We start from the raw sequence: 15494 nt of genomic DNA, 5'->3' as shown, positions 1-15494 counted from the left end.
CTGTTCTTAACCTGAAGCACCACTTTAGCTAATGGGGCCTCCTGCTGCTGCTGCGCCGCTGGAGCACAATTTCTGTTCTCATCCTGAAGCAAAGTTCTTAACCTGAAGCACTATTTCTGGGTTATCGGAGTGTGTAACCTGAAGCGTATGTAACCTGAAGCGTATGTAACCCAAGGTACCACTGTAATCTAGTAAAGGTAAAGGACCCCTGGATGGTTAAGTCCAGTCAAAGGCAACTATGAGGTTGCAGCGCTTATATTGCTTTTAGGCTGAGGGAGCTGGCGTTTGGCCACAGACAGCTTTCCGTGTCATGCAGCCAGCATGCGTAAACTGCTTCTGGCACAACGGGACACCATGACGGAAGCCAGAGCGCATGGAAATGCCGTTTACCTTCCCGCCAGAGCGGTACCTATTTATCTACTTGCACTGGTGTGCTTTTGAGCTGCTAGGTTGGCAGGAGCTGGGACAGAGCAACGGGAGCTCACCCCGGCACAGGGATTCGAACCACCGACCTTCCAATCAGCAAGCCCAAGAGGCTCAGTGGTTTAGACCACAGCGCCACCCACGTCCCTTATATTCTAGTACCAAAAGCCAGATCTTAAGCAGCAGTGCCAAGGCATTTCTCTGACAGGGAAGAAAAAATCCAGAGCCACAGTTTGAGATGCAAATTGGTTTACTTTATCTTTGACATGAAGTGTTTGCTCTTGTTCAGTGGTCAAGAAGCTTGAAAGATAACAGATCACCATAAATTTTATGAGGCATAGGGAAGTCCTAGTCAACACCAGCTAAAGAAGTCCTGGGCTGAAACTAGATGCTAACCTGTTGTTTGCTGTTAACGTCTAGATCAGTGTTCCCCAAACTTGGGTCTCCAGCTGTTTTCAGACTACGACTCCCATCATCCCCAGCTAGCAGGACAAGTGGTCAGGGATGATGGGAATTGTAGTCCCAAAACAGCTGGAGGCCCAAGTTTGGGAAACACCGGTCTAGATGCATCCTTTTCTAGATATTAATTCAAGTAGGAGAAGTGACCCTGAACCAGTCCTTAGTCAGGTAGCATCCATTCATTTGTGCCCTGTTGAGATTGGTTTGGTGCTTTGCTGAGAAACTGCATTGAACAGCCTCTATAGAGGTCAGCTTGGCACTGCCATAGGAGATGGACCAAACTGCTTTGGAGGTACAGTTTTTGTCACCTACAAGCTGCTAAGAAAACTGCACTGCTTCACATTTTAGTTAGCAAGTTCTGCAACAAAGAGGCCTCAACAACATGAAGCATTGCTGAGCTCTGTGTACTGGGAAAAACTGAAGCAACCTGGCTGCAGATTGCAGGTTAGGCTTGATTGTTCAAAGCACTGGATCCAGGAACTTCCATCCTTTGGACATCTACCTCCAATTCCTTCACAGATGGAGGCACCTCTGCTGCTTGGGATTCGGCCAAAGGTTCAGGAGGAGAGACCTCTTCTGGGGAGAAGGGCCCCACAATCCAGTTCAGGGGAGTGGACTGCATCACGTACTCCAGGACCTCATCCCCAGCCTGCCAGATTTTGCCCATTGTTTCCTGGCGCTGCATCAAAAGGCCACTAGGAAGCTCCTGGAATGACTTGGCACTGGAAAAAGCAGCCTGTAGCTCCTCCATGTAGCTGTAAGCTTGCTGCACCTTTTCTTGGAGGGCTGCAGGGAGACCCTGCATGTTGGCCAGGAGGCTCTGGCAGGCAGCCTGAATCTGCTGGGCAATGTTGCGGGACATGCCTAGAGCCTGGGATTCCATCTGCTGGAGAGAAAGAGAGAGGTGTTAGTAATAATAGTAGTAGTAGTAGTAACAAAACAACAACAACAACAACAACAACGAAGAAGAAGAAGAAGAAGAAGAAGAAGAAGAAGAAGAAGAAGAAGAAGAAGAAGAAGAAGAAGAAGAAGAAGAATTCATACCCCGCCCATCTGGCTAAGTTTCCCCAGCCACCCTGGGTGGCTCCCAACAGAATATTAAGGGGGGGTAAACGGGGACCCCTGACCATTAGGTCCAGTCGTGACCGACTCTGGGGTTGTGGCGCTCATCTCGCTTTATTGGCCGAGGGAGCCGGTGTACAGCTTCCGGGTCATGTGGCCAGCATGACTAAGCCGCTTCTGGCGAACCAGAGCAGCGCACGGAAACGCCGTTTACCTTCCCGCTGGAGCGGTACCTATTTATCTACTTGCACTTTATGATTTCGAACTGCTAGGTTGGCAGGAGCAGGGACCGAGCAACGGGAGCTCACCCTGTCGTGGGGATTCGAACCGCCGACCTTCTGATTGGCAAGTTCTAGGCTCTGTGGTTTAAACCACAGCGCCCACATCCCTTAACAGAATGTTAAAAACACAATAAAACATCAAACATTAAAAACTTCCCTAAACAGGGCTGCCTTCAAATGTCTTCTAAAAGATAAAGAGTTGTTTATTTCCTTGACATCTGGTGGGAGGGTGCTCCACAATGCAGGCACCACTACTGAGAAGGCCTTCTGCCTGGTTCCCTGTAACCTCACTTCTCACAATGAGAGAACTGCCAGAAGGCCCTTGGAGCTGGACCTCAGTGTCCAGGCTGAGTAAGGGGGTGGAGACGCTCCTTCAGGTATACTGGGCCGGGGCTGTTTAGGGCTTTAAAGGTCAGCACCAACACTTTGAATTGTGCTCAGAAACGTCCTGGGAGCCAATTTAGGTCTTTCAGGACCAGTGTTATATGGCCACATTCTGGATTAATTGTAGTTAAGACAGGGATGGCAAACCTTCAGCAGATGCATCAGGCAATGGGGTTTGGATATGGCACAGAGCAGAGATTGGTCAGTCTTCTGCAATGGAAGTCTTCAGTTCTTGTCTTTTTCTGAACTTCACTCACTTTTGCCCATCCACACAAATCATAAAGTAAGCAGAAACTTTAACTTCCACTTAAAACTGGTGCTGAAAGTTTGATTATCCTCCGTTCAGACCATATTGTAGTTTTGTGTTTTATTTTTGTGGCTCTTGCCCTACCTGTGATTCAGGCACGCTCTCCAAAACCCAAACAATATGAGACTATTGTTATTCATCCTGATCTCCCTTTAGCTACCACATAGCTGTCAACCGACCCTTATTTGGCGGGACAGTCCCTTATCCCAGCGCTGTGTCCTGCTGCTGTCACTTATTGATGATGTCCCTTAAATTTCCCGGGTTTCAAAGGAAGCAGCTCCTCTCCCTCCCTCCCTGCCAGCCAGGGAGGAGGGAGGTTCCAACTGTGTTGCTTGGCTGCATTGCTCACCCAATAAGGAGTCTAAGAACAACTGGGGGGTGGAGCTTGCATGCCTTGTGCCGATCAAATCGGCCTCATTGCCTGGGGACTCGCCTTTGCTCAGCGCTTCCCAGCGGAGAGGTGACGGTGGCTTCCCTTGCTGCATCCCCTTTGCTGGGTTGCTGCGCTGTGGGAACCACCGCTTAAGGCTTCATTTGGCTGCTGGCTCAGCTTTCTGCCTTTGGCTTGGAGGGGCTCAGAAGCTGAACATACCTGTGCCTGGAAAATCCCTTATTTTGGCTGCTGATCCCTTATTTTCGAGGCTGCTGGTCCCTTATTTTCAAATCTGTAAGTTGACAGCTATGCTACCATGATTTACTTAGCAGGGCGCCCCATCCAGGCTATGGTCTGCTGAGCTTTGTCACGAGAGCAAGCCATCCTGTGTCCCAATGGGCCCTTCTCTGGGAAATGCATCGAGGAAGCCAAGAACACAACATACCTCTGCTGGGTTCTCTCCAGTGGAATAGCTCTGTCCCAACTGATCCTTGCTCCACTCCAACCACTTCTGCCGCAGTTCCTCCTGCCCGCCTTGATCTTTCTGGTCTGTGTGTCTGGCAAATGCAATCTAGGAAATTAGCAGCGAGAACATTAAGAACATTTAGAAAAGAGAGATACTTCCAAGCGAAACAGTAAAAAGCAGAAAGTCTCTCAAATGAAGCTCAGTGGGACTGACTCTCCCAAGGACAATCACATCTCACATTTTGGGAGGTACTTTTGCCACACAAATAAAATGAACCAGTCTGCTTTGGCAACAGAACATGGCGTGCCTTGCTGATCAGGCAACCGGCACCCAGGTGGATTGACACACATGGTTTTTAACATTAAGGAGGGGTTAGGGAAGGGACGCTGTGGGTTAAACCACAGAGCCTAGGACTTGCCGATCAGAAGGTCAGCGGTTCGAATCCCCGTGACGGGGTGAGCTCCTGTTGCTCGGTCCCTGCTCCTGCCAACCTAGCAGCTCAAAAGCACATCAAAGTGCAAGCAGATAAATAGGTACCGCTCCGGCGGGAAGGTAAAGGGCATTTCCATGCGCTGCTCTGGTTCGCTTAGTCATGCTGGCCACATGACCTGGAAGCTGTACGCCAGCTCCCTCGGCCAATAAAGCGAGATGAGCGCTGCAACCCCAGAGTCAGTCACAACTGGACCTAATGGTCAGGGGTCCCTTTACCTTTACCTAGGGAAGGATTATAGTAATGCAGGTGGACATCAGGTGTACCGCATTTAATGTTCTTAAAGCATTATTAAAATGTGACACCAGAGGGTGCTGCTGATCTACCAGCAGCGTTTTGACGGGGGGGGGGGGGGAACAAGCTAAGAAAACCACTTTGATTTACAAGTATGCCCTGTGACGTTTTAGAATGATATATCTAATATCGTTCTAATAATGTTAAACAGGTCCGTGTAGATCCAGCCCCTCTGGAAAGCTCAAGAGCAGGACCTGAAAGTTGCCACCCTTCACCCAGTTTGTCCCACAACATCGGTGTTCAGGGGCACCACATCTGAACAAACAGACACACCCCCTTCAGCTTCAATGGTCAGTTAGTGATTTAAGTATATTTAGGGAAGTTTTTGATGTGTGACATTTTAATGTACTTTTAATCTTTGTTGGAAGCTGCCCAGAGTGGCTGGGGAAGCCCAGCCAGATGGGCAGGGTTGAAATAATAAATTATCATTATTAAATTATTATTATTAAAGTTGCACTGTCCTCTTTTACGTTATCAAGGCTGGTGGACATCACATCTGGAATTCACAACCCTGAGCTATAGGTATGTGCATTGTGCAACTGAACCCAGCACATTTTTCCAAAAAAAAACAACCACCCCAGAGTTGCCTTTGTCAACCTGGGGCTGTTTTGGACTACAGCTCCCATCAACCAGCACAACTAGCAGCCTCTGTATCATGCAGCCATGCCAGGTGGCTCTGGTGGGAGTTGCAGTCTGCAACAGCAGAGGTTAGAGAAGGTTGACCTAGAGCAAGCACTACCAGAGACTAGAAAAGTGCTTATACCAAGTCCATTGCTTGCTGGAGCTGGGACAGAGTCTCCTGCATCTTCTGCCTGGTTTGGCGCAGCTTGCCCAGGGTGTGCTGGTAGGCTCTCTGGCGCACCCTGTTGGAGAGGGAACCCAGGCGCACATAGTAGCTCCGCTGCTGCCTTTGCTTCTCAATGGAAGAGGAGGTCTCTGTCTCCTCCACAGCAGCTGCAAGAGTAGCTGAAAGGAAGGCATTACACACTTTAGAACTTAGCAAGCCCTGGAAATATGCAGAACGCCCTAAATATTGTCGGTGCAAATATACATATGCATCCTGGAATTCCTGGATACCAAGATCCAAGTTTGGGGCATGTACTTTTGGGTGGGAGAACCCCAGCAGAGATATAAAGTCACAAAATATGCAGCAAGGTAAAGTAATCTAGACTGTTAAAGCTTTAAAATATGTCCTTCAAAGTGAGTTCCAATATGCCCATTAAAAGCTTCTTTCCAAAGTTTCCCTCTTCCCCCAGCATAGGGACAGACCTTTGGCAAGTTAAAAATGGTTTACTTACAAACTCTCAAAAGGTCAGATTCAGGTGCTTTGGAATAGTTGCACAGGCAGCAAAACTTAGTTTACTTACAAAGTGGTAAAAGTTCCTAGGTTGTTGGTATAGGAACTCTGGAGAGGCTGGTGAGAGCCATGCGGTATGAGCAGGAGCAACTAGCTCAAACCTCTTCACATTCTGAACTTTTCAGATAGACTGAGATTACAAGAATGAGCTTGAACAAAAAAAATTTTTTTTTCTTCCAGTAGCACCTTAAAGACCAACTAAGTTAGTTCTTGGTATGAGCTTTCGTGTGCATGCACACTTCTTCAGATACACGTGCATGCACACGAAAGCTCATACCAAGAACTAACTTAGTTGGTCTTTAAGGTGCTACTGGAAGAAAAAAATTTTTTTTTTGTTTTGACTATGGCAGACCAACACAGCTACCTATCTGTAACAAGAATGAGCTTGATTACCCATTTCCTCCCAAGGCAAGGCCTATTGACATTTGCTACCACGCCTCCCTCTGGCTTCCAAAGAGCTCTCCCACCCCGAATTAAGCAAAGCTGGAGAACAGCAGGAAAGTCACAGAACAATGCACACATTTGCTCAATTCTGTTTTAGTACAGAATGTGGATTGCACAGATGGAGAATTTTAGTTTTCAGATTGTGGGGGAGCTTGCAATAGGAATCTGCACTGCAGTGGACATTGTGTGGCTGGTTCAGCCTAGTTCTCTCTTCAACTGTGCTTAAAGGTAAAGGTAAAGGGACCCCTGACCATTAGGTCCAGTCGTGACTGACTCTGGGGTTGCGGCGCTCATCTCGCTTTATTGGCTGAGGGAGCTAGCGTACAGCTTCCGGGTTATGTGGCCAGCATGACTAAGCCACTTCTAGTGAACCAGAGCAGTGCACGGAAACGCAGTTTACCTTCTCGTTTACCTATTTATCTACTTGCACTTTGACGTGCTTTTGAACTGCTAGGTGGGCAGGAGCAAGGACCGAGCAACAGGAGCTCACCCCATCGCGGGGATTCGAACCGCCGACCTTCCAATCGACAAGTCCTAGGCTCTGTGGTTTAACCCACAGTGCCACCCGCGTCAATTCTACAACTGTGCTTAGAAGATACTAAATAACACCATGTGCATGCATGAGCATGGCGCAGACCACTCGTGCGCAGGTAGAGGCGGCTAACAGACAAGCATCGACTGACCTAGCTCCTCATCAGACATTGGGAGGTAGTGGTCCACCATCTCCTCAGACTTCCCCATCACAGCCTCAACGGCACTGGAGGCCATCTGGCCTATGCTGGAGCCCATCACAGTGTTCATGCCACTGGTTAGCGCAGACGTGGTCATCTCAACACTCCCTCGGACAGCATCTTTAACCAGGTCCAGCATGCCGGGGACCACGTCCTTTGATTCGGCAGCTGCTGGGCAAACCGCTGCTGTTGCAACTGTCTCCGTAGATGACGCCGTCTCCTTTTTATCTGGGCTCCCCTAGGGAGGGGAGAAGCAGTCAGCATCAGGGCAACCTAGCAAAACTTGTTCACAAAAGTAGCTCTTAAAACTTTCCGTATTCATCTGCCGCCCACAGATTAGCCTTCAAAGATGGACCATGTTGCATGCGTCCTACATCCGAGCAGGAAGGTATTTGGGGAAAGTGTTACAGGATTCAGTTTTTTGGCAAAGAATACATGGGAGACTTCAAGTAAAAAGGTAAAGGGGCCCCTGACCATTAGGTCCAGTCGTGGCCGACTCTGGGGTTGCGGCGCTCATCTCGCTTTATTGGCCAAGAGAGCCAGCGTACAGCTTCTGGATCATATGGCCAGCATGACTAAGCCGCTTCTGGCAAACCAGAGCAGCGCACGGAAACGCCGTTTACCTTCCCATCAGAGCGGTACCTATTTATCAACTTGCACTTTTGGCATGCTTTCGAACTGCTAGGTTGGCAGGAGCAGGGACCGAGCAACGGGAGCTCACCCCGTCGTGGGGATTCGAACCGCCGACCTTCTGATCGACAAGCCCAAGAAGCTCAGTGGTTTAGACCACAACGCCACCCGCGTCCCGGTGCACATCTGTAAATAAACATCAGGCAACCAGAGCCCAGCAGAAACAGATGGACGTCTGCATCAGATTCCTAGAAGCTAGGTGAAGCCTAAAGCCTCTCCATTGAGTACTGCTTAACTTACAGCTCTTCTCCTCCAGCTTGAGGTTGCTTAACAACATCTCCTGCTGACTCAGGGATGGGGAACCTAAGACACTGCCAGACACGGCTAAATTCCAGCACACACCAGCCCCAGCCAATATGGCCAGTGGACCGGGATTATGGGATCTGTAGCCCAGCCAACCTCTGGAGAGCCACAGGTTCCTAAGCTAGCTGAAGGTCATCACCTAGTGAGAGTCTTCCAGCCTCCAAAGACTATTCATGTTCTTTTGTTAACCTCCTAGCCATCAGGACCACCCCATTATCAGATGGACAAATTCATAATAGGGACCAGTTGAAGTCTGGACAGTGGTTACCTGATCAGCTGGTCCTTGAACTATCAATTCCTTTTCCTCCACTTTGTCCAGATCTCGGCTGTTCTGCACATCTGCTGCTGGATTTTTTAAAAAATAGATATTAAATAGTTATCGTTGGCACAGTGCAATTTTAGACAGTTGCACCAACAACAATAGATGCTCCTATTACGTCTTATATGTTATGTACAGTTATTGTTTTAGATCTTTGTGTGAACTGCTTTGAGCATGAGTTTCCCTGTGGAAAATGTGCTATATATACTGACAATGACATTTGTTTTGTGATGTTTCACTGACCATTTAATATTGTTCTGCAACAGAAGGTAAAATTTCATGTGGTCATTAGATTTTTGCAAGCTAATTTCCACTCCTTTTCTCTGTGTGGAACTTACTACCACCACCATGAACTTATGGGGACACTGGAAAACACTCCACAAAGGGTAGGGATAGGTGAATATATTCATTTGGGGTTTTTGCAGTTTCACATTTTTCTTCAAATCTTAAGATCAATTCCCTACATTTCCACATCAGTTTTTTATCTTATTTTTAAAAAGTTCTCATAAAAAATCCATCAGCATCGCTGGGCAAATTTCTCCTACTACTTTTGCCTAACATACACATGGTTGCAAAGCAATTTCTCTATATTTTGGGATGTCGCTCGCACTAATATATGCATTTATATGCATGCTTTACCACATAATATACACTTTTGGACACACATCTGGGGAGCTGCACTGCAAAATTTGGATACACAGCAATTTTGAAAGACGGCTGTGTTTCAGTTCAGGCATTGTTTCGGAAAACGCAAAAAATGGTTACGGTAGTTTGCCTTTAAATGGGAACAGAATTGAATTTCTCTCCCCATCCCACAGAGCCGGCCATTTACTCACTCTGGGGCTTGCTGAAAAGAGGCTGCACCCTGCTGACTGTGGCCGAAGCAATTGTCCTCATCCCTGTCTCGGCCACATCACAGAAAGATTTGAAGACCGGAATGTTCTCTTTGATTGAAGAGTATGTGGTGGAGACCATTTCGCAAGCAGCACTCAGGGAAACCGAGGCCACTCTGCTCACCAGGTTCTAGAAGCAAAGGAACGTGAAGCAGACAAGGCAACCGGTGTCAGCAACCCAAGGCCAGGGGGCAGTCAACAAAGACTCCATTTGAAACCAACCCCTCTCTTGATATGTGACTGGCCAGCAGAACTGGGAATACATGGGTTTAAGGGAACGAAACTCTGCAGATTAGGAATGAAGAAGCCTTGGTCCTCTAGATGTTGTTGCTAAGGCAGAATCTAGCCAGTTCTTGTCTGACTCATCTGTGTTAAGTATAATTGCTTTAATTCACACAGAAATGAAAGATGCGTGTGTATTAATGAAGGTTTAAAATGGAAAATGGCTAACGTTGGGGGTTTTCCACAGTTGTTTTCAAAAGGACACTGAACTTCTCAATGGGTTAATATTTGTTGAATGTCTTCTGTTACTCTAAACCAGGCTTCCTCAAACTCAGCCCTCCAGAGGTTTTGAGACTACAATTCCCATCATCCCTGACCACTGGTCCTGCTAGCTAGGGATCATGGGAGTTGTAGGCCAAAAACATCTGGTGGGCTGAGATTGAGGAAGCCTGCTCTAAACTATTGTAACATTAGATCAGGTGCAAAGGTGTTAAATTGCAAATCTGCCATCTTCAAAGGGTGGTGGCTGATATTGTTTCTCTGAACCCAACAGAGAACAGAAGATGTAAATGAAACTCTCAAGGAAAACAGCACCAGGGAATTGGATGCTGTTAAAGAGAGACCTTTGTTTATAGGTCTGTTTGGATTACAGTGGTTCCTTGGTTCCCGAACTTAATCCATTCAACTTCCAAAACGGTTCAAAAACCAAGGCATGGCTTCCGATTGGCTACAGGAACTTCCTGCACTCAAGCGAAAGCTGCATCGGACATCCGGCTTCCGAAAAATGTTCGCAGACCGGAACACTTACTTCTGGGTTTGCGGTGTTCAGGAGCCAAAACGTACGAGTACCAAGGCGTTCAAGAACCAAGGTACGACTATATTCCATATTTTCTAAGATGCTGAGCCTGCGCTGGAAAGCACAAGGTATTGTATGGATATTTGGAGGGGTATCTTTAACGCTTATGTTCGGTTTTTAAAAGGGTTATGCTAGTAAAGTTTGGATAATATTTTATGGGCCTGGACAATGACTCCTTCCAAAAGGAGTCAGTTCCCCCCCCCCAGCTACTTCAAACTGCACAATATTAAGATATGCAACAACTTGTGCTGTGTTGCTACTCCACTCAGCAGACTAAAGGCAAAAGCCTTCCTAAGGCAGAGGGAGGAGTGTTCTATGTACTGTCAGCGGCGTAGCGTGGGTTGTCAGCACCCGGGGCAAGGCAAGTAATTTGCGCCCCCTAACCCAGGGCAAGGCAAGTAATTTGCGCCCCCTAACCCGGGGCAAGGCAAGTAATTTGCGCCCCCTAACCCCTAACCTGCCGCCGCTGCCAGCTTCTTCTTGCTGCTGCCTGGGCTGGTCTGGTGTGGTTCTCTCCCGCGCTCAGCGCTGCGCTGGGCGGCCGCTGCACTGTCCCTCCCCCAGATAGTCCCTCGCCCTCTCTCTGCACCGCACGCCTGGCACCCACCCCCTCCACAGTGGGCGGCGACCCGGCGGCTCGGATCGGATTCGCACAGCCAGCACTGCAGTGAGAGAGAGTGAGTGAGCCAGGTAGGGGCAGAGAGCTGCGAGTGCGAGCACGCCCCCCCAGATGTTGCGCCCGGTGCGGCCGGCCCCCCCTGCACCCCCCACGCTACGCCACTGTGTACTGTAGAATGACATGTCTGCTTTGGAGCTCAACTCGGAGCATCAATGGTTTCTCCCATCAAATGACCATCACCAAGAACTACTCACCTGCTGATCTTCATTGTTCTTGGGGTCAGAAGCAGCTGCTGCCATGTCTTTGTTTTCCGATGCCATGGCATAAACTAAGTCACTCTGGAAAGAACAGGCAAGACCAACGATACCTATCATCTCTTAGACTGGGTGTGTCCATGCCATATATTCAAAGCACATCATTTCCTCCAAATATTTCTTGAAAACCAGTGCTTTTTTTCTTAAAGAAGATGCTTGGGGCACTCTCATTTTGATTCAAGAAAATCACCATTTTATAGTTCAAATCGGGGGAAATAAATACAGTAAATGAACAAAAGTGCAAAGATTCACAAAATGTTTAGGGGTATGCATACCCCTGCACACACACACACCCAGAAAAAAGCACTGCTGAAAACTATGGTTTCTTAAGGGTGCAGGGACTCATTGCTCTGTGAAAGGTAAACTACAGCTCCCAAAATTTAAACGCAGCTTTAAGTGTATTGTGCATAAGCTGTATCGGGTGGGACTCCCGAAGCAATTAAAAGATATACGCCATGCAAAATAATTTCCCATAAAGCATTACCTATAAAGCATGCAAGAAATCTAAAAAAGAAAGAAGAAGTACAATAGCTCCATTTGTTTTATTCCCAGAAGAGTTAACTGCCCTTAACTCTTTTTCTCCAAATCTTCTGTAGAGAAAAGAATTGTTTGGGCTTTGCTGGACAAAGGACCCCACAACTGGCTCACTGTGACTGAGAAGGAAGTCTTCATAGCTCAGTCGGTAGAGCAGAAGACTCTGAATCTCAAGGCTGTGGGTTCAAGCCACACGTTGGGCAAAAGTTTCCTGCATTGCAACGGGTTGGACTAGATGACCCTCGTGGTCCTCTCCGATTCTATGATTCCCTACTTTCACGGTTGTAACTGAGAACCCACAATTTAAACTCACCTTAGTCTGAGTGTGGGGTGTTTGGAACTTCTTACTGCAGGAGTTGGGGAGAGTTTGATTTTGAAAGAATGAATGAATGAATCTTTATTTGCGCCAGCCATCGGCCATAGCAATAAAACAAGAATAGAAATAAAAAGTCAATTATATAAAATACATCTTAGGGTTTTGAATCAATAGTCAAATAGTGGATCTTATTCTGATCGCCCCAGCTAAAAACCTTGCAACCTTTGCTGTCACCTGCTCATCTGGATCTGCCAAGGGAAAGGACACTGTGGCAGTGGTTGGGCGACCCAGAATGGACAATAAAAGAGGGGTGATAATCTCATTCCTCAAGTCTTTATAAAGTACGGATTCGGCACTGCCATCTCCATAGGGACATAAGCGTTTTTCGTGTGCAATCCATTGGAATCGTCCCATATATACAGCCGAGGGCAATACATTCAATCTGAGAGTAAAAACGCATATACTGAGAGTAAAAACGCATCTAGGGTTTGATTTCCCCCCCCCCCCCCAGCTTAGGTTTGTTGAATTTTTATCCCATCTTTAAATTAAAGGCAATATGGCTTTAATTAAATACCTACTCAAAATATGAGCACAATCACAGTACTTGCAATGTGGTTTTCCCCCTGCAAAACAAGTTAGTAAAGCCTAGCTCAGAGATATTTTGGCCTCCAATTCCTGGATTGCAGAGGGTTGGACTAGATGACCCTTGGGGTCCCTTCCGATTCTATGATTTTTTTAAAAATGCCATGTTGCATAAAGCAGAGGCAAACCTAGGATTTGCTGCAGTTCCTCTAAGTGTACACCTGGTGGCACTCAAAGCTTCCTGGCCATGGTAGCGTTATGCATTTGCTTGTCACAGACCCTTTAAAAAGTTAGTATAAGCAGCCATATGGGCCCATAAAAAGGAGAGGAGGCAGGAAGAGGGGAGAGGCTCCAAAACCCACAGTTGTGCAATGCCTTTATTTGGGGTCAACTAAAGCCTTGCACTGTGGGTTAAACGAGATGAGTATTGCAACCCCAGAGTCGGTCACGGCTGGACCTAATGGTCAGGGGTCCCTTTACCTTTAAAGCCTTGCAAAATGGCAAGCAAGCAAATGGGGTGGAGTATTGAGCTCCTAGCAAAGTGTGACAAGTGGTGTTTCCTCTCTGCCCAGAGGTCTCAAGAAAGGTTGCCAGCTTTTCAGCTGACTCCTGCAGCTGTACTTTATATGAGCAGGGCCGGATTTAGGTTTGATGAGGCCCTGTGCTACTGAAGGCAATGGGGCCCTTTATTGTCACTGTTTTTTGTGTTGAATATGTGCTATATGGTAATTTATGGACCTAAAAGGCATCTAAAGCCATTTGCACATGCAGAATGTGGGCACCCTATATATAGAAATGAGCAAACCAGTGATATTTTAGGGAGCAGGCTAGCAGGCTGCATCATAGGAGCCTACACAACACAAAACACTGTCGCTGTATGTGCCGTATTTTTCGCTCTATAAGACGCACCAGACCACAAGACGCATCTAGTTTTTGGAGGAAGAAAACAAGGGGGGAAAAATTCTGAATCTCAGAAGCCAGAACAGCAAGAGGGATCGCTGCGCAGTGAAAGCAGCAATCCCTCTTGCTGTTCTGGCTTCTGGGATAGCTGCGCAGCCTGCATTCGCTCCATAAGACGCACACACACATTTCCCCTTACTTTTTAGGAGGGAAAAAGTGAGTCTTATAGAGCAAAAAATACAGTAGGTTTTATTTTATTTTTATCTTATATTCTGGAAATGTACATCCAGTTTTTTTCCTTTAAATTTTTTTTGGGGGGGGCCAAGAGAGTGGGGCCCTAAGCGATAGCTTGTTTAGCTTATAATTAAATCCAGCACTGTATATGAGCAGGCTGAAATAACAAACAAGGTTTCCATAGCATGGGGGAAACACAGTCACCTGTTAACTGCTGCAGAGGGCATGAATGGAAAGTGGAGAGGCACAGCCTCAGGCTAAAACTAAGTAATTGCATGCAGTGTTTAATATTGTACACATAAAGGTTGCCACACCCTAGTAATAACTTGCTTCCCTAGCCATCCAGCCCCACGGTGTGGCATTCTAACTTCTATAGAATTAATGCCATTTTAGCAGCCAGCCTTAAACATGTATTCAATTAAAACAACAACAACCTGGTTTTCCCTGCTGCAGAATCACAAAAACTAGTTAAGGACTCCAAAAGACAACATACAAACATGTTAACTTACCACAAAATACCACACTGACACACCTTCCAAACATTCTCTTGCAGAGCTCTTCTTTATATACCTGTGATGATGTCATCCAAAGGCAGACCATGGTTGAGTGACAGCTCAAGAAAGCAATCAGAATTGCCCCACCACAGCAAATATGGGGTTGTGTAGATCGGTGGCTCTTCTTGAGAAAGAGGGTGGGTTGACTCTGTGATGGGTCATTTTCTGCCTGGCAACTGATGACTCAGAAATTTGACACTGTCTCGCACTACCCTTTGCATCCATTGGGCACTGGTGAAGGGAAAGCTCAGTCCTATGCACTGTTTACTCAGAAGTAAGACTGAGTTCAGTGGAACTTACTGCCAAGTAAATGTGCAGTCATGCAGCCCAACTCTGTGTATTGTTTACTCAGAAGTAAATTCATTGGTGCTTAAAGGTAAAGGGACCCCATACCATTAGGTCCAGTCGTGACCGACTCTGGGGTTGCGGCGCTCATCTCGCTTTATTGGCCGAGGGAGCCGGCGTACAACTTCCGGGTCATGTGGCCAGCATGACTAAGCCGCTTCTGGCAAACCAGAGCAGTGTGCGGAAATGCCGTTTACCTTCCCGCCACAGTGGTACCTATTTATCTACTTGCACTTTGACGTGCTTTTGAACTGCTAGGTTGGCAGGAGCAGGGACCGAGCAACGGGAGCTCACCCCGTCACGGGGATTCGAACCGCCGACCTTCTGATTGGCAAGTCCTAGGCTCTGTGGTTTAATCCACAGCGCCACCCGCGTGCTTACTCCCAAGTAAATATCTCCCATCAAACAAGGAGTTGAAACTGGCAGCAGGAAAAGGGTTAACCACCCCTTCCCACCTGCTTTCTATCTATGCCTGATTGCAGCATTAGCCCCCCCCCCCCTTAAAGGGAGATGGGAAGTTATACAGAACTCCATACAACTTATAGCTCAGTCCCATACCCTCCAAGTGTCCAATTTTCCAGTCCCAGAGTTACAGAAGTCATCCCAGTTTCTGATTTGATCCCGGAATGTCCCAGTTATCCATTTTCCTCACCTCCACACCCGGGAGAAAAATTAAAAGTGGTGTGTGTACATGTTCAAAAACAGAGTCCTGTTTATACTGAAAATAAAATTTCCACACCGA

General features: G+C 47.2%; 1 protein-coding gene across 3 annotated transcripts; it reads right to left on the bottom strand.

Annotated features, from left to right (window-relative positions):
- Positions 1-665: 665 nt before the first annotated feature.
- On the bottom strand, positions 666-14899 carry LOC310752703 (perilipin-3-like). 3 transcript variants are annotated; one of them, XM_083593620.1, is made up of 8 exons: positions 14363-14899; positions 11228-11309; positions 9220-9406; positions 8333-8409; positions 7024-7309; positions 5303-5505; positions 3735-3860; positions 666-1768 (listed from the first exon to the last, which is right to left on the bottom strand). In XM_083593620.1, the coding sequence occupies exons 2-8, from the start codon at positions 11291-11293 to the stop codon at positions 1328-1330; spliced, it is 1386 nt and encodes a 461-aa protein (XP_083449746.1). In that variant the 5' UTR covers positions 11294-11309; positions 14363-14899; the 3' UTR covers positions 666-1327. The 3 variants fall into 3 exon arrangements, with proteins under 3 accessions (XP_083449746.1, XP_083449744.1, XP_083449745.1); XM_083593618.1 differs by lacking the exon at positions 14363-14899 and having other exon boundaries at positions 11228-11443; XM_083593619.1 differs by lacking the exon at positions 14363-14899 and having other exon boundaries at positions 8333-8406; positions 11228-11443.
- Between the last annotated feature and the right edge of the window lie 595 nt (positions 14900-15494).

This window comes from Podarcis filfolensis (genome assembly GCF_964270895.1).
Source record: "Podarcis filfolensis genome assembly, chromosome: 17".
In the NCBI taxonomy this organism is placed as follows: domain Eukaryota; kingdom Metazoa; phylum Chordata; class Lepidosauria; order Squamata; family Lacertidae; genus Podarcis; species Podarcis filfolensis.
This window is presented reverse-complemented; position numbering and strand designations above follow the sequence as displayed.